Source organism: Pollicipes pollicipes, unplaced genomic scaffold, assembly GCF_011947565.3.
Source record: "Pollicipes pollicipes isolate AB1234 unplaced genomic scaffold, Ppol_2.1 Scaffold_4295;HRSCAF=5057_pilon_pilon_pilon, whole genome shotgun sequence".
NCBI classification, from domain to species: Eukaryota; Metazoa; Arthropoda; class Thecostraca; order Pollicipedomorpha; family Pollicipedidae; genus Pollicipes; species Pollicipes pollicipes.
This window is the reverse complement of record NW_023596461.1, coordinates 18,286,641-18,304,662: the sequence shown is the minus strand read 5'-3', so window position 1 is coordinate 18,304,662 and position 18,022 is coordinate 18,286,641. Positions and strand designations below refer to the sequence as shown.

General features: G+C 56.5%; 2 protein-coding genes across 2 annotated transcripts; one reads left to right on the top strand and one right to left on the bottom strand.

Moving 5' to 3' along the window:
• Positions 1-2,028: 2,028 nt before the first annotated feature.
• AP-2mu (adaptor protein complex 2, mu subunit) lies at positions 2,029-10,331 on the bottom strand. Its single transcript, XM_037219281.1, has 9 exons — positions 10,090-10,331; positions 8,536-8,694; positions 8,008-8,178; positions 6,742-6,844; positions 5,103-5,216; positions 4,586-4,815; positions 4,128-4,276; positions 3,658-3,769; positions 2,029-3,135 (listed from the first exon to the last, which is right to left on the bottom strand). Exons 1-9 carry the CDS (start codon positions 10,213-10,215, stop codon positions 3,001-3,003), a joined length of 1,299 nt encoding a protein of 432 aa, XP_037075176.1. The 5' UTR covers positions 10,216-10,331; the 3' UTR covers positions 2,029-3,000.
• Positions 10,332-12,045: 1,714 nt separating this feature from the next.
• On the top strand, positions 12,046-14,492 carry LOC119096400 (sodium-dependent phosphate transporter 1-B-like). Its single transcript, XM_037219280.1, has one exon. The coding sequence runs from the start codon at positions 12,087-12,089 to the stop codon at positions 13,641-13,643; it is 1,557 nt and encodes a 518-aa protein (XP_037075175.1). The 5' UTR covers positions 12,046-12,086; the 3' UTR covers positions 13,644-14,492.
• The last annotated feature ends 3,530 nt before the right edge of the window (positions 14,493-18,022 follow it).

Genomic DNA, 18,022 nt, shown 5'->3' with positions numbered 1-18,022 from the left:
CTGGGATCCTGATGTGAAGCACAGCATTGACAGATGGTAGGGAGGGTAGGGAACCGGGACAGACGGTAGAAATGCTTTTTTTTGGATGTTTAAGGCATCTAAAAACTGCGTTTAAGACGAGGAGCTTCCAAAACATGACACCGGGTCGGCAAAGAACATCACGATTCTACAACGTTCCCGAATGCCTAACGGGGTCATTCCGTGATTAGGTGGGGCCCCTTGGTTGAACGGGTTCCGTGTGCCTTCGGGTCTGTACGCCCCGTGATCGGGCCCTTGATCGTCGGTTCCTGTGGCGGGTTCCGATGGTTCCGGTCGTGACTGCCCTCGGGGTCACCTTGCGTCCTCTCTGCACGGTACACTGGTAGAGACTGACCGACACATAGGCCCGTGTATCGACCCAGAGGTCCCCGATCGGCGCCAATGTCAACACGGAGATGACAGTACAGTAGCGGTGGTGTCCGACCAATATGGTGACCCTTGTCGACTCGGCGACCTGCAATCAACACAAAGGGCCCTCTCACAGCTTGGACCCCTCCCTGGGGACCAGGGGCCCACCACCCTTGGACCACAAGACCCCAAATTTCCGGTTTCCCGGGACCTGAGGACTGTACCCCCGACCCACACAGTATCCCCAGCCATGGGAGGTAGCATAGCGGGGACAAAGCCAAGGGGGGGGGGGGGGTACACCTTTACGTTCGCATTTTTCGCTGTAGATATCTCACGACAAGAGCAGTTCAAACCCGGGTGATGCCTATGCCGAACTCCCCCTACCCTCATAAAATCACGGTTGGTCGCCTCGATCTTTTCATAGTAAAAAAGGTCACTGACCTCGAATGAAAACTTCACCTTTTGCTTAGAACAGGCATGTAGGTTCACGGCAGTTGCGCTAGGTCGGGGTCGCATTCGACACCAATCTGGAGCTTGATCTCGTGTGACCTTATTTGACCCAAATGTCATGACCAAGGAACCTCAAATTTGGGCATAAGTGAGTTCACATGCGGCCAACCCGCTCTGTGAATTTGGTTTGTCTAGCTATCTTATTGAGATCTCAGGAGGGGGAGGGGTTAAACTGACCCTCCACCCGAGCGAAGGGTATTCAACCGGCCACCCGGGCGCGTGTTAAACCAAGAGTAAGGCTGTCATTGCAGTTAACTCTTCTGGATGTTGTGCACTGGCAACCTCCCATGATTCGGCACGCACGAGACGCAAGAATTGGAGTAAACGCATCGCGGTGACGAACGCGATCTCACCCCGGAGGTGCCCACTCCGGCCCTCCGGACCAAAATGTACATGAGCATCACCGACATGAAGTGAAAACATCTCGCCAAGCCCTGCGCACGCCGCCGGACCGCTTCTCAACTTGATGCAACATTACTCCACATCTGGAGTGGACAGCTCAGTAAGGACCGGAGAACCGGCATTGTTCCCGGACTAGAGCTCGCCTTTTTCCGTTTGTGACCTTAGCCGGCGCGTTCGCCCAACCCCAATCGATGCATTTGTACCTATGGGGCGCACCCCTCGGGGTGTGGTGCACACCCGCGAAAACCAAGCTAGCTCGAGCGAGCGTTAGAACTGTCATGCGCGAGATGTCGGAGATCATGCGCTCACGCGACAAGAGGCCAAGAGGCATGCCACAGCGCAATGAGCGGGAAGGAAGGTACTTGGGACACGCGTTCCTGCGGTCACCGATTAAGTCATGGTTCTATAATCTGAATGCGACACGCTCCAGACAAGCGTGCATTTCTTTCATTTGGTTCATAATTGAAGGAATTGTGGCCGACATAATTGTGGTGCCTACATTTCTGGGGACACCCGGTAACACGTCTGTGCAGACGGATCGCGCGGGACTCGCGCAAAGGCACACGAGTTCCGCAATGTTCGCTCACGCGCCCTGCGCTTAGCGTGCCGCCACTCACGGGTCATGGCCATGGTGAGCACGCCCCACAAGTCCTACTCATCGACAAGTCCAACCAAGAGAACATCGCACGCGAAGGAGACCTCGCGCGTCCTCTCATCCATTACGGCCCCTTCGACTAAGCAGCTGTGTATTGGTGCCATAGCTTGGACGTAAACATGATTGGCGCTCGTCTGACGAATACAGGGGGGCCGACATGGAACCACTGCTACGGAGGTGATCACTAACAAGGTGGCGACCCGACAGGACGACGCGATAAGCAGGGAAAGGTCTAGATATCTGCCACAGGATAACAACACATAACGGAATGCACGCCAGATTAGAACCACAGAACAACCACGCTATTACATCCATGCGCCGCGAAGACGGCCGCGGTCCAGCGCCTCCTCGCGCCGCCCGCGAACAACGCGGCCTGTATCGGCCGGGGCGTTCGCGAGTAGCGACGTGCTCACGGCAGCGCCGGGTTGACATCCCGGCCCGCGCGCGCACCGCTGGACACCCGTGGGAAGCGGCACCACCAGATCTGTTAACGACGCGCCCCGGTCCTGCGCCTACGAGGAATGTCGTGCGATCCGTGGTGAGATCCACCCCGCGCCCCGACTGACGCTCGGTGCCAGCCTGACGCCAGGCCGGCTTCATGATGATATTGGAATTCTCACCGCCCCCAATATTGAACTAAATGTAGAAAAGACACTTCCGACCATAAGCAGGGTTTTCATAAAGTCATACACGAATCCGGGCACGTGGAGATACACCAGCATTGTCAATACGACCTCTCCCAACGCGAGCCGCAAGCAAAGCTGTCTCGTAGATCGAAGCGACCCAACCGTGCGCATACCGACGCTGTTCCAATTCTGTCATGGGCGCATAACGTCACACCTAACATGCAGCTGTCTCTCAATAAACCAAAAACGGAAGCAAACGCCTCGGACCGGACGGAGCACACGGGAGCCTGTCACCGGTGCCCCCGCCGCCCGTCCGCCCGTCCTCGAGCCTGTGCCGGCGCCCCCGGCCCGGCCGGGACGCCGCCGCCTCTCGGCTCGGTCCTGCGCTGCTGTGTGGCCTGCGGCGCCGCGGACGCGACGCTAGCAGCGGGTCTCGTAGAGCCCACTGCGGCCGATGTAGCGCACCCATTTGATGACGTCATGGTCTGAGTAGTTCAGCTTGGACTCGAACACCTTGAGGTAGCGCACCTTGAAGCCGGACGGCGCGAACGGCACCTGCGGGGAGCGGGGACGTCACCACCGGCGGCACTGAGCCCCGACCTTGAGATAGCGCACCCTGAAACCATACGGAGCGAACGGTACCTGCGGGGAGCGGGGACGTCACCACCGGCGGCACTGAGCCACGGCTGGTGAGGTTCTCGCCAGGGACGACCGGCCAGTGCCGGCTGCAGACATGTCTGAGAGGTACCGCAGCCGCGCCAGCATCGCCGCTAAACACGGGTAAAATCAGGCGACTCACCCCTGGCGTGTACCTGATCTCGCCCGCAGAAGTGTCGGCATCTCCATCAACTAGACGACCCGACAACAGGTTGTTTGCAGCCCAGATCACCGTTGCAGTCTTACCACGAGTCCTTCAGCTTCACACGCTCCAGGTCCCCACTTTTCTCCCTCCATTCACCCCTGCCTCAGTGGCGCCCGTCTGTCGGAGCCGCCGCCAGCAGCCCGGCCTCCCTGTCTGACCGGGCGCGCCCGTCACCCACCACCCGGCCGGCCAGCCCGCTCCCGGGCACGCCTCACCTCGAAGTTCATGGAGATGGGCGGTCGGGTCCACTTCCGCTTGTTGTCGGTCTGCAGCAGCTCCACCTCGGCCGAGATCTGCGATTCCTTCATGCCGCCCATGCGCTTGATCCTGCGGCGGGGCCGGGCGGGACAGGTCCGTCAACGGCGCCGTGCAAGACGCCGGCTCAAGGCGAGAGTCCCTCTCCCTTCCCTGACAAACCACACACGACCGGGCTGCGGAACTTGCTCATGCAAGGTGGCTAGCTGCTGACACATCGCAAAGGTAGCAGCCTCCAGTGAGGCCGACGCATTTTTCCATCAGCGTACTATTAAAACACCAACTGAACGACAAACGCTGCCAACTCCAGATAACTCGGTGAACACGGAGACCGTCGTCCGCTCGCGGTCGGTGCAGCCGCCACCGCACTGGCCGGTCGGGAGATGTGGGAGACCCTCTCTTCCCGGTCGAGATTGACGCGGCGACTCACTTCCAGACGATGGCGTTCTCCGAGGCCTTGTACTTGGCCTTGCCCTTCATACAGATCAGCTGCACGCCGGAGGTGTTGAGCGGCGTCGGGATGCGCACCTCGATCTTCTGCGCCAGCAGCGACGGCTTGAAGCTCGACTTGATCACCACCTGGACACGAGGCCGCGCAGTGTCAGACAAGACGACCGCGCATGGGGAAGGGGGGGGGGGACGACACTTCAAGAAACACAGCAACAAGTGCTTCTTACTGCCCTCCTCTCCCCATCTCCTCAAAGGCAACCTTTAATCAGTCGCTTTCCGATACTTGTCCCAAATTAGTTCTGGTACCAGTCAAAATTATCAAGCTCGCTCAGGATTCATTTTCGCCGCGTCGGGAATGCTCCACAATGCCGGCCGGACGCCATCGCGGCTCGCAGGGCAGCTCCCTCCCACCTCTGACCCCCGACCCGGCACGCTGACCTTGACCTCCATCTTGGTCCTGCCGACCTCGCAGACGAGCGGGATGACGCGGAACGGCAGCGAGATGTCCTTGGTGGTGCGGTAGCGCATCAGCTCGTACTCGCCGTCCGGCGGGATGAAGCTGATGGCGTGCTCTGTCTCGAACTTGGACAGCTTAACGCACTGGTGGAACTGGCAATCGTCGATCGCAATGCTGGTGCGACCCGAGCGGGTGGCGTCGTCGCTGGCGCCTGGCGGGAGCGGCCCCGGAGGTCAGGTCAGGTGGGGGGAGGGGAGGGGAAGGCAACATCAGGCACACAACAGCCGACGGTGCTGCGTCCTTTGCAGCTAAATCACCTCACGGCTATTTTCGATGCATTTGTTTAGGACTCCCTATAATCCAAATGGCATAAATTTAAAACGTTTGAACTCCCATAAACCAGGTTTATAAGTTAGCCTCTGTACACACATCCAAACCCCAAAACATCTATACACTTCAGATTCTTCCGGAGGTTCTCACGAATTTCTGACATCCCACCTTTCTTAGCCTCCATCAGAATCTTATCGTTGATGCCGAACTTGCACTCGGGCATGCCGGAGAGGTAGGACTTCATCACCACCTTGCCGGCCACGTGGGCTGACAGCACCTGACCTGCAGGCGAGGCAGAACGCGCAGGCTACCGATCAGGCTCGCCCAGACTGGACCGGGCGGCCGGACGGGCAGGCCGGCAACGACTGACGGTGCTTCCTCATGGACGGTGGCGAGAAGCCGAGTGATGAGAACGTAGCTGGGGCCCCTCTTGGAACGGTGAAAGATGGGGGCGGGCACCTGGCACGTGGCGCGGAGATTTGTACCGTGCCACTAAACAGCGACAGACAGCGAAGCTCCATCGTCCCCGAGATGGCAATCGTCTTCCCATCAAGTGGCAGTCAGCTCCACCAGTCAGCTGATCATACACTCATACTATGATCAGCGCTGTGGCGGCAAACTTCGCCGAACATGGACAGGAGGTCCTTGCGTTGTGCCACCCGTCAAGACCTACACGTGCTCCACTCTGGCGCACCGATCTCCATTCGCCACCGGGACGAGCCTGCGCCACCGCCGGCTGCGCGGCTCCCACGTCAGCGGCCAGCACGCCCTCCCCATCCGGTCGCACCAGCAGCAGCCAACACACCCTGCCCGCCCGGTCACACCAGCAGGTCACACCAGCAGCAGCCAACACACCCTGCCCACCCGGTCACACCAGCAGCGGCCATCACACCCTGCCCGCCAGGTCACACCAGCAGCCGCCAACACACCCTGCCCGCCAGGTCACACCAGCAGCAGCCAACACACCCTGCCCGCCAGGTCACACCAGCAGCGGCCAACACACCCTGCCCGCCAGGTCACACCAGCAGCGGCCAGCACACCCTGCCCGCCCGGTCACGCCAGCAGCAGCCAACACACCCTGCCCGCCAGGTCACACCAGCAGCGGCCAGCACACTTGCTCGCCCGGTCACACCAGCAGAGCCAACACACCCTCCCGCCAGGTCACACCAGCAGCGGCCAGCACACTCTGCTCGCCGGTCACAGCAGCAGCCAACACACCCTCCCCGCCAGGTCACACCAGCAGCGGCCAGCACACTCTGCTGCCCGGTCACACCAGCAGCAGCCAACACACCCTGCCCGCCCGGTCACACCAGCAGCGGCCAGCACACCTGCCCGCCAGGTCACACCAGCAGCGGCCAGCACACTCTGCTCGCCCGGTCACACCAGCAGCGGCCAGCACACCCTCCCCGCCCGGTCACACCAGCAGCGGCCAGCACACCCTCCCCGCCCGGTCACACCAGCAGCGGCCAGCACACCCTGCCCGCCCGGTCACACCAGCAGCAGCCAACACACCCTGCCCGTCCGGTCACACCAGCAGCGCCAGCACACTCTGCTCGCCCGGTCACGCCAGCAGCAGCCAACACACCTCCCCGCCAGGTCACACCAGCAGCAGCCAACACACTCCCCGCCCGGTCACACCAGCAGCAGCCAACACACCCTGCCCGTCCGGTCACACCAGCAGCGGCCAGCACACCCTGCCCGCCCGGTCACACCAGCAGCGGCCAGCACACCCTCCCCGCCCGGTCACACCAGCAGCGCTGCCACCGCCGCTGCCGCCGCCACCAGCGCCCGACGGCACTCCACTCACCCTGCGGTGACATCAGCAGGTTCACATACTCCAGCACGTCCAAGAAGAGCTCGTTGCGCCGGTACTTGATGCCCTCGCGCCGCCAGCCAATCTGGCCCGTCACCTGCGGCGCCCGGCGCCGTCAGCGGGGTCCGCCGTCCGGTACCGCTCGGGGGACTCACGCCCCCACCCGGCGGGCGACGCCGCCGGGCCACGCGCAGCGGCGACATGGGCTCAAGCGTGCCGGACGGCGGCGACCGAAGCGCCTCAGTGACCAAACAAAACCGGTGAGGCCAAAACGCAGCACTTTTCTGCTTTAAGTTCTCCTGCATCTCATCCTCCGGAGCGCAACTACATCTAGGACGCATCAGGGGGCTTCCCTTTCCCCAACCTTTCTATCGCAACTGAGAACAAAAACCAAGAAACAATCGTTAGGCTTCTGGGTGTAGGGAAGGCATGCCGTCGCCGTGGATTGCTTTTTACTTGAAGATCCAAATTTGACCTTGCATGTCAAAAGCTACCTTCCAAGCGAGGTGAAGTCGAAATATATGCGCAAATCTAGATAGACATTTACGTTGAGATGCCACCCCAAGGCAGCTAGGGAGGTGTCACATTGCATGGCGTAGCTCCTGGCCTTTGCAACGATGCCCGGTTATTCTACGCATGCCAATCTACCCCATCCCAGTAAGATTCAAACCTTTAAACAAAAATATTTTACGGAGGTCACTTCCGAGCACGTAATCATGTTTCAGTGTCCAAGCACCAAAATCAGTTGAATCGGGAGTGTCTGTGCGCTCGCGTGCGAAAAACGGACGTGAATGGTTTTGCCTAAAGAAATCAGCGCAAACGCGATACAGCACAAAGGCCAATACCGTCCAATAACATTGAAAAGGCTGTGATGAAAACTGCGTTCATCAAACGGGAAATGAGTGCGACAAGTGGTTCCAGATCCGGAGTCCACATCCAGTCATGTGAAGGACATCTCAACAAGCATCTCCCCATCACTTTATCCGCATCATTCGTCTTTATTTGTCACGGAGAGCGCGACACGTTCACAGAAACCGGGACACAAATGCTGCATCTAATTCATTCCACAGACGAGGGCATTTATCTTGCCGTTGATCAGCGATGATCCTAGCAATCCAAAATTACGAAAACGACGACGCGTCCCGACCCAGATCAAGACAACGACGCACCGCTTCTTAAAAGGCGACTCAAAACCCGGTGGCTTCGGGACCGACCATCGGACTGGTGGTGTCGCGTGGCCGTCTGCCGGCACGTGCATACCTGAGAGGTGATCATGGCCTGTTCCTCTTTGCTAGCCGACTTGATGCCCGTCTGCGTGATGAACGTCTTCAGAATACCCGTGTCGGTGTTCTGCGGGTAGCCGTAGTCCAGGATCTCGTCCAGCAGCTCATAGATCAGCACGAAGTTGTTCTTGATGTTCTCCTCGGAGACCTACCGAAGGGGGAGGAAGTTTCAATGGCATGTGCTGGACTGCAACGCTGACCACGCTGGGTCACTGGGACAAAGGCGCCAGAGATGAAAATACGTCAGAGGGATTGGTAGAAGGCCACGTGACTACAATGAACGCAACCTTTCCAATCTTACAACTTTACCGACTTACATCTGGGTCTAAAACTCATTTGGAAAACCTTTACTGTCAAGTAAAAAAACAAAACAAAAACAACAAAGCCTCGCGCACACCATGAAGCCACTGTCTCATCGCCAGGTTCCATCAACCGTTCCGCCCAGAAGCCCTGCGATCGAGACCTCCACCAACTCGCCCCCGGTGCAGGGGACCGTCAGCCTCACCTTCCCGAAGTACGACTGCATGACTTCGATCATCTTGAGCAGAAACTCGAACACCATGGCAGCGTTGACATTCTGCTTGGTGACGGCAGCCAGCCAGATGTTGGCCCGCTTGATGTGGAAGAAGGAGGTGCGAGCGATGTTGGTGACCGGCGAGCGCACCTGCCGGCGCAGACGACGACGTCAGGACAAGGGTCCTACCAGCAGCGGTGGGTCAAGCCACGGCGGACTGACAAACCGGCCGATCAAGCCGGCCAGCCCGCGCACGCGCTCGGCGCTGCGGTGGGTCAAGCCACGGTGGACTGACAAACCAGCCGATCAAGCCGGCCAGCCCGCGCACGCGCCCGGCGCTGCGGCGGCCAGCCCGCACGGCAATGCCTGGTCTGTACCTCATGTCCGCATACATGCGTGTCTCATGACATGAATGCATGGCCTAGATTTTCTTCGGATGCTGGGGGCTGACGAATTAAATACTCGCATGTACGATGAAGGGAGTCCAGAGCGCTGCTTGTGGGGAAGAGGAGGCGGATAGGGGCAACGCCGCTTGGAATGGCGCAGTCCGAACAGGCACCCAGATTTCATAAACTCATGACATTTCGCTTCCGTTTGCCTCAGAGCACTCTTCCAAAACACCCTACCCTTCGTAAAAGTTGGGTGCATTTTGTCAAACTCCAGAAGCGTCATTTCTCGCCAGACTTGACCATTGGGGTGGAAATGGGTGGGGGGAGGGGGGGGGGGGGGCACGGCCCGATAGGCCCTCTCTGCATCCGCTCCTGTGTACGGCGATTGCACATCAGCCACCAATATGTGAGTGCACAGCAACAACGGCCTCACGGACTAACAACACAACTCGTACACACAGTGTTCAAGTTGAACGCACAGGCAGGGCCGCTTCCATGATAACGATAGTTTTCAGTTGTGGCCCCATCCGCATCGTCGTTTGAAGCCGGCCGCCACAAAACCTGGCCCAGGGTCGGCCTTTCTGACGTCGCCACCCAGTCCAACATAGGGAATAACATATATAAGGGAATATGTATATACAACATAGATAAGAATAGAGAATATAAGGCAACAAGAATATAATAACAACATGAGGGAATCTGCAACACATTCTTTTCACGGCGCGCCACAACAAAGACCCGAAGCAGTCTGGCTGTTGTCCTGCCCTGGTCCCCCACCCGGACCTACTCCAGCCTGTCACCTGGACCCCACCCGACAAGACCCCTGGTTCTGGCCTGTTACTTGACCTCAGCCGGTCCCGGGCTCTCCTGTTCCGTCCGGGGGCCCGCCCCACTCGACGCTCACCTACTCGCGGGCGTGAATGATGTCGACCCAAGCCGGCCCCGGGCTCTCCCGCCCCGCCCGGAGCCCGCTACACTCGACGCTCACCTACTCGCGGGCGTGGATGACGTCGACTCGAGCCGGCCCCGGGCTCTCCCGCGCCATCCGGAGCCCGCTACACTCGACGCTCGCCTACTCGCGGGCGTGGATGACGTCGACTCGAGCCGGCCCCAGGCTCTCCCGCCCCATCCGGAGCCCGCCACGTTCGACACTCACCTGCTGGCGGGCGTGGATGACGTTGACTCGGAAGGCGTCGACGGCATTCCGGCCGATGTCGTCACGGTAGACGCGCGAGATCAGCACCTCGCCCTTATGGTTGTAGATGAAGAGGCCGCCGATCATGGTGACCGGCTGGGAGCTGACCGCGGACAGCGGCGGGCAGCGGCGGCAGCGGCGGCAGCGGAGGGCGGCGATGGGCGGCGGCGACGCTCACAGCCTCAGCGGTCCCGGCCGGTCGGCCTCACAGGCTCGGCAGAGCGGCGGCACGACGCGCACGGCGCCTGTTGGTGCAGGCGGCACGGTCAGACCGGGCCGCGCGGCCGACGTAGCAGGAGCGGGAGCGCGGGGTCAGTGCCAGTGTTGCAGTGGTACTCAGTGTCAGCTGGCGGGGTCACGACTCCGAAATTCAGCCGGTTCGGCAGGCATGCGCCGATAAATTCGTGACGTTGGTGCCAGCCAAGTACCATCTCGCTGCCCCTTCTGACTGGCACCAAGCTCATGACTGAACCCAGCGTTCCAAGTACATCAAAGCAAGGGTTATGGCATTTCGAAGTCTGTGACGTTACGCTATCACCAGCTGTTGCGCCGCCCTGCGCCACCATTAGTCCGCAACGATGACGTCAATGGTGGCGTACAACCCCAACCCGACAATCCGACAGAGTTTCAGCGAAGCAGCTTGATACCGGGTAACGTTAACACTGTTACGGAACAAGCATACAACCCAAACAAGGCCCTACGTGCACCATACAATAGATGTACAAGAAAATAAAATAATGTACATGGAAATTATATTATTTTATTTTCTACATGCAACTTTCTACATAAACATGATAATAAAACACATACACAAGAAAAATGCCGCGGAATCTATCTCAACAATAAAATGAAGCATCCACAGCGCGAACAAAATCTGGCTGCAACATTTTGAGCATCCTGATTAGATGAGTACACGATCAAATACATATTACTGGAACAACACAGCTGCATTTTATATGTCAAAACACCATCGCCTGAGTAGGTAGTGTGCACAAGGCACACCTACCCTTAAACAGCGGCCTATGCGATGTGCGGCATGCCTTCCACAGAGCAATGCACTGAGACTTGTGGAGCAAAAGCGATTACACGCGTCAAGCCCGGCTCACGGTCCGCCAAAGCGTCGGCGGAGCGTGGTGCTCAGATAAAGCTCGTGCGGTGGCAGATTCACGACATTCAACACATTGCAACCGCTCGCTTCCGATTTCTAACGACGAACGGTCTGCGCGGGTGACTCTAGATCCGAGCAGAGCACGCAAAGCTGCCGTGTATGCGCCCTGAACCAGACACCCCGCATGCGCTGGTCCCCCTCAACCGGCAATTTATCGCCGGCTTTCTCAGTGAGGCAGCGCTGCAGCGGACTATTTTCCGTGCTGTACGAGACACAATCCCCTAAGGTAGGCTGACACTCAATAGTCAGCTGACAAAAGCTCTCCCATACTGACTGGGTCAAACGATGCGCCCACTCTGAGACTCGCACCATGCTTCGCTGCACAACGAGTCCAGCCACGGGGTGGCTTGGCGTGAGTTGATTGTAAATCGTACGATATTTGCGTGAGAGGCGAAATTAAAAGTAAAGGCAGCATTATTCCTATTTCACAAAAAATTCAGTACGACGTAAGCACTCTGCCCCAGTTCTTAAAGCCACAGCTTCCGAGCATCCAAGTCGCAGTCCACTTTAGCACCATCGAACGCTGTTATCAACAGCACAGTCCTGTCACTGCCGTCAAAATGACCTTAACAGCTACACTGTTACGGCACAGCTAGCTAGCGGTGGCCGCCGGCAATTGGAGGAGCCCAGCGCTCGCCGCTCTACGACGAGCCCTCATTGGCCCGCCACGCAGGGCCAGAGCGGCTCCCAAATAAAACCGCCGGCAGCCGGCGGCGCGCGCACAAACGAGGCGCAGCCAGCGCCGCTCCACCTAGCACCGAAGGTCGCAACTGTTGTCAATCACTGGCGTATGCCAATCGAACCGCTGCGTGCACCTGTGCCGGCGCAGCCGCATTTCGCCACCACACCGCCCCCGGAGCCGGTGTCGCGCGCGCGCGCGCGTGCGGTCGACGCCCCAGCCGCCATGCTCGAGCCGTGGTCATCGTCCGTTCTCTGGATCGTCATCGCCGCTTTCGTCATCGCCTTCGTGCTGGCGTTCGGCGTGGGCGCCAACGATGTGGCCAACAGCTTCGGCACGAGTGTGGGCTCGCGCGTGCTCACGCTGCGCCAGGCGTGCCTGCTCGCCACCGTGTTCGAGGTGGCCGGCGCCGTCCTTATTGGCTACAACGTCTCCGAGACCGTGCGCAAAGGCATAATCGACGTGGATCTGTTCGCCGACCACGAGCGTGAGCTGATGCTGGGCTCGCTGGCGGCGCTGGCCGGCTCGGCACTCTGGAACCTGGTGGCCACAGCGCTAGCGCTGCCCATCTCAGGCACGCACACGGTGGTCGGCGCCACCATCGGCTTCTCGCTGGTGGCGCGCGGCGTCGACGGCATCCGCTGGCTCACGCTAGCCAAGATCATCGGCTCGTGGTTCGTGTCGCCGCTGCTGTCGGGCGTGGTGTCCGTGCTGCTGTTCCTTCTGGTGCGCGCTGCGGTGCTGCGCGCCACCGAGCCGGTGCGCAGCGGCCTCCGCCTGCTGCCCGTTCTCTTCGGCGTCACCGTGCTGGTTAACGTGTTCAGCGTCGTGCACGACGGACCGCGGCTGCTGCGACTGGACCAGCTGCCGCTGTGGGCGGCCGTGGTGACAGCGCTCGCCGCCGGCCTGCTGGTGGCTGCGCTGGTCCAGTTCCTCCTCGTGCCGCGGATCCGCCAGCAGGAGAGCGGCGGCGCGACCGTGGAGCTCGCCGCCAAGCCGTCACCGGCCGCCGGCCACACCAACGCCGCCTTCGCCGAAGACGGAGGCGGCACGCCGGCCGACAGAGTCACGCTACCGGACTACGGCGCCGCCGCCGCCAGCGACCAACCGGACAAGCAAGACAAGCCGGACAAGCCGGAGCTGCAGGAGGACGTGCCGGGCGAAGCCCGGCTGTTCGCGCCGCTGCAGATCATGACGGCCAGCTTCGGCAGCTTCGCGCACGGCGGCAACGACGTCAGCAACGCCGTGGGGCCGCTGATCGCCGTGTGGCTCATCTACACTGAGGGCTCGGCGGCGCAGACCTCCGAGACGCCCGTCTACGTGCTGCTGTACGGCGGCCTGGGCATCGTGGTCGGCCTCTGGGTGTGGGGCCGCCGGGTTATGCGCACGATCGGCGAGGACCTGACCCGCCTGACGCCGGCCAGCGGCTTCGCCATCGAGCTGGGCGCCGCCACCACCGTGCTGCTCGCCTCTAAGGTCGGCCTGCCCATCTCCACCACGCACTGCAAAGTTGGCAGCGTGGTGCTAGTCGGCTGGGCGGGCGCCGGCGCCGGCGGCGTCAGCTGGCGCCTGTTCGGCGGCATCGCCGCCGCCTGGCTGGTGACGGTGCCGTTCTCGGCGGCCGCCAGCGCCGGCATCATGGCACTGCTGCGCGCCGTCGCCCTCTAGTGACTGGCCAGCTCGGCAGACCGGCATGGAGGTCGACGCCTCTGCCTTCTCAGGGAAGCGGAAGCGACCGGCAGAAGCCGCCTACAAACGCGTCCCGCCGGCGCAGAGAGCGCGACGGAGCGATTTCGCCCGCTCCGAGACCGGGGTGCGGGAGGCGGTGGGCTGCCGTCAAAGCGTCCCGCCCACTCAGAGCACGGCGCTCCGCCGACGTCCCACGCGGCACGGCCGCGCCTCTTGTGCACACGCTCATGTTACAGCGTGCCCCGACGGTCGCCATTTCAGTTTTTTCAGTGGCGTGCGTGATCACCTTATTTAAGACGTAGCCATAGACTTCACGCAGTAGCATAACCGCAGTGACGCGTTCACTTGGTTCCCCCAAACATATGAGACGAAGCTTATTTGATTGGAGTTGATAATTTGTTTTGAGTAAGTTGCAACCGGTATCCACAATACTATCGCAATTTCACACTTTCCTGCCCCTGTTAGGTTCTTTAGAATAAATCACGCTTGCAGGTCATGAAAAGAACATCATTCTCGTAAAATAAATGACTTTGAATGTTGGTATAACACCGATGTGCGTTATCCTATGACCAATGCGCCAGAAGCTCCGAGAAAATGCGAAGACACAAGCCATCAATCACATCTCAACAAGCGTCTGTTGCACATGCCATCTTAGGACCCGTTTAGATATAGCACCAGCTGCCGACTAAACTGTGATAATATTGCATAGAATTGATTCTGTAGCGTTTCCTCGCAAGCGAAAATGGTAATATCCTATTACACCCTACACGGTCAAGGTTTCATTCGTTTACCCAATTACAATTGCTGAATGTGAGATTGTCCTTGCTCGGTTCCTTGCACACGAACGCGAGTAATGACATAAAATGTAATGGCGTCACAGACATTAGTACGTTCCTCAACAAAAAGCAAATAATGCGTGAGGAGGAAATTGGCACCAGCCAGCCAGAGCAGCGCCGCCGCTCTGAGCGCGGCTGTCCAGAGCAGCGCCGCCACCCTGGGCGCGGCTGTCCAGAGCAGCGCCGCCACCCTGAGCGCGGCTGTGCAGAGCAGCGCCGCAGCCGTGGGGCCTGCGCGACGCCAAAGTCGCTTAACTTTAATACTGTGAGTGTACTTGCACCAAACGTGTCACACTTCGAGCTTATGTTGTGAATGAAGTAACTTAAACTGCAAGCACCAACCTTTACTGCCACAATGAAAAACTGATATGACATGCAAAGGATAAATTACATGCTGTAATACCTCAATAGGTTCAAAATGTTGGCAAGATCATAAAGCAGTACCAGCTTGCCTTTGTACACCCCTGCAACATAAGTACTGGTGCTTCTCTTGGTTTGCCAGCATTCCTTTGTCACGTTCAAACACAAGCATAAAGGTAGAGGCGGGTATCAATATATCCCATTTTCTTGGGAGTCAGTAGACTTAAACAACACCAAAACAATGTTCTCTCTCAGAAGAACAAACCTCGCACGCACACTCCCCATCACATCAAGATCAATACAAGCCACTGGCACACACCACCAGTGATCACACACATTTCAAGCCCCCATTCACACTCTTTTGTGAAAGAAGTGTGATCTCACACTTGCACAGCTCGCGGGACTATCAAATTGCTGTTTTTTTCGCAATTTCCGCACAGATTTTCAGTCATAACAACGCATTGCAACGTGATCTCCCTTCAAAACGAGGCCCCAATGGGGGTTCATGGTAATGCGGCTCAAGAGGTCGTACTTGTAGAACACAATTTCTTGCTCAAGATTTAAAAGTGTGGTACAAAATGTGTGAAATATTTAGCGAAATATATATATATATATATATATATGGTTTATATATATATATATATATATATATATATATAATAACTGCAATGTTTCCCCAATTTCATAATGCCTCGCCAACCCATAACCCGCGCAAGGTTCTGTGTTCCGGTACACAAGGCGTCAACCGAGCTGTCTGTAAGAAATACGTCAGAAGAAGAAAAAACGCCAGCGGGGGAAAAAGACAGATTTGACATCGCGCCTTCTTTTTTTATAACTTTCGGGAAAAAACCCGTTTCTTGGGTGCCGTACTTTTATGCAGTGTCGCTCTTTTTATATAGCATTAACCTGTGGCCTAGAAATAAGGAAAAATGACCCGTTCACGACGAGTGCCGCACAACCCGGAAGTGCTCACGCTTACGTCCGCGACACGCATTCAGCAGCGAAATCTTGCTAACAGCCAATCATCTTCCGCGCAATGTATCATATGTGACACACCATCGCTTTTGCGAATGTACCAGCGGCCACGCTGTCTTGACCATAAGCAGCAAACAGCCTGTAGTATGACCGCAATCGCATGACGTTTCTATGACGTCATTAATGCCGAGGCAACTTTGAAATAGGCTCCCAGTAAACTTTAAAGCACTTTGTGGGCGTGTAACTCAGGAACCAGGGCATTTTGGGTCTTGAAAAGGACATGACCATGAACTGCATCAAAAGGGCCTTAAAATAGCTATTTAATGATGATGATGATTTGGGCTTTGGGGCACACCGACTACATTGGTCATATGGCGCCCATAACCTACTTTTTATCTAACAGCCGCCTGAAAAAGTGGGGAGATAAGGTTACATTTGATAGATGACATGGAATTGTATGTCTTTAAGATAACTAAAAATGTGACCATCATGTACTGAGTCAGAAAATGACCACTTCAGTTTGAAACGCCATAGAAATGTGGAGCATTCCCTTTAATGCTATGACTAACATGCCATGACAAACACTTAAAGTACCAGCCTATTTAGCTGTACTTAGGTCTCACTTTGTATACTAAAACCTTGCTGTTTCAATGAACCCTTTTAAAATGGTTGATCTTTTATTTTCCTGAAAATCCTTTTTTGAGTTTCAACTTCTTTCAATTCCTAACACCAGCCTTTTATGGCAACCTTACACCTGTCTTCCACAGATTAGCCTCCTGCCCATACCAGGTGGTTCTTATTCCAGTTGCAATGATAAGCCCATAAGTGTGCAGAACAAGTTTAGACTGTCACAATACTCAGGGCAGCTGTTCCCAACCTATGACATCAGCTGACCTTCAGCTCAGCCAATGCCACTGGCTGTAGGCCTATCTCAGTCAGGCAGCATCACCTAGATGCCTTCATCATCTGATCCACTAGAGGCTGCAGCCTTTTTTTGCCTAAAAGTGGTGTGGTTGAACCATGTCAGCCAAACTTATCCCCTCAACATTCACTTTCAACATGTTAGCCTAAGAACATCCTTGCCTCTAGGTGTTGCACAGGAAGCCTTGACCCTGGAAGTAAATAACTATGCTTTACTGTTGCCATGGGTGGCAAACAACCTCTCACCACTTGGCTCTGGATTGCACAAGAACCATGACATATACCAATGTAAATATCTCATTGTTTGGGGAGTTTAACAATGTCATAAGTCTGAGTTTACCATCTATACATTTAATGTTTACCTGAGATCAATGATTGATCCACCAAAGATCAGTCATTGGTTTACCTGAAATGAGGCCATGGCCATTCTCCCAGGCCAGGCCAACACCAAAATTTTAGAGCAGCCAAAATTAGAAATATTTCTAGAGCAAAAAAAAACATAACTGTTTACCAATGTAGGCATACACTTACATAAAGCAGTGACAAACCTTGCCTAAAATGTATAACAAAATAAGGTCATGTTGGGGATGTTTTCTTGTTTTCTTTCCCCTTATTTGACATTGACAGATTACTAGCCTGCAAATGAGCCACATGCTTGTAAGCTAACATCCTCCACTGATAACATTTATGACAGCACTATTTGCACACATGGAATAGCAAAAAAGATGTCACAAGATCAACCACGTAGTCCTCAAGATCAACCATGTAAGTAAAGCAAATAAAACAAACTATGATCTAAGTAAGATTGTCCACCTATGTGACTGAGTTGGTTACAGCACCCTCCTTCTGATTCCACCCATCCATGGTGGGGTGGGTTTGAGCACCTATACATGCTTGCTATTTGCCCTTAACAGGTATGGCCTGGCATTGGCAGCAGTCATGGTTGTCTCAAAGGTTAGTTGATACCAGAGGGCAGGATGAACCATGCCAAGTAATGTGACACATTCAACATTTGCCACCAAATTCTGCCCTTACTTGGAATCACATAATCAGATGGTAGTGATCAGGGCTCATGTAACATGCACTCCCTAGCATGAGCTCTGATCCCAGAAGTCCATCCATTCAAAGGGTTTGGATAAAATTGTTAGAAAACCTACAGACAAAACAGACAAGGATAATTAGTTGCAATGTTTTTTGCAATCTGTACACTCTTGCCTCAGCATACTTTCTCAGCAGACAAATCTGATTGTGCTACAACATACTTAA

Coding starts and splice junctions, on each gene's coding strand:
- AP-2mu (XM_037219281.1), bottom strand. CDS start 10,215: ATGATCGGCGGCCTCTTCATCTACAACCATAAGGGCGAGGTGCTGATC. Junction 6,845..8,007: donor AGGCCATGATCACCTCTCAG/GTATGCACGTGC, acceptor CGGGCGCCGCAG/GTGACGGGCCAGATTGGCTG. Junction 3,770..4,127: donor GAGAACGCCATCGTCTGGAA/GTGAGTCGCCGC, acceptor GCCCCGCCGCAG/GATCAAGCGCATGGGCGGCA.
- LOC119096400 (XM_037219280.1), top strand. CDS start 12,087: ATGCCAATCGAACCGCTGCGTGCACCTGTGCCGGCGCAGCCGCATTTC.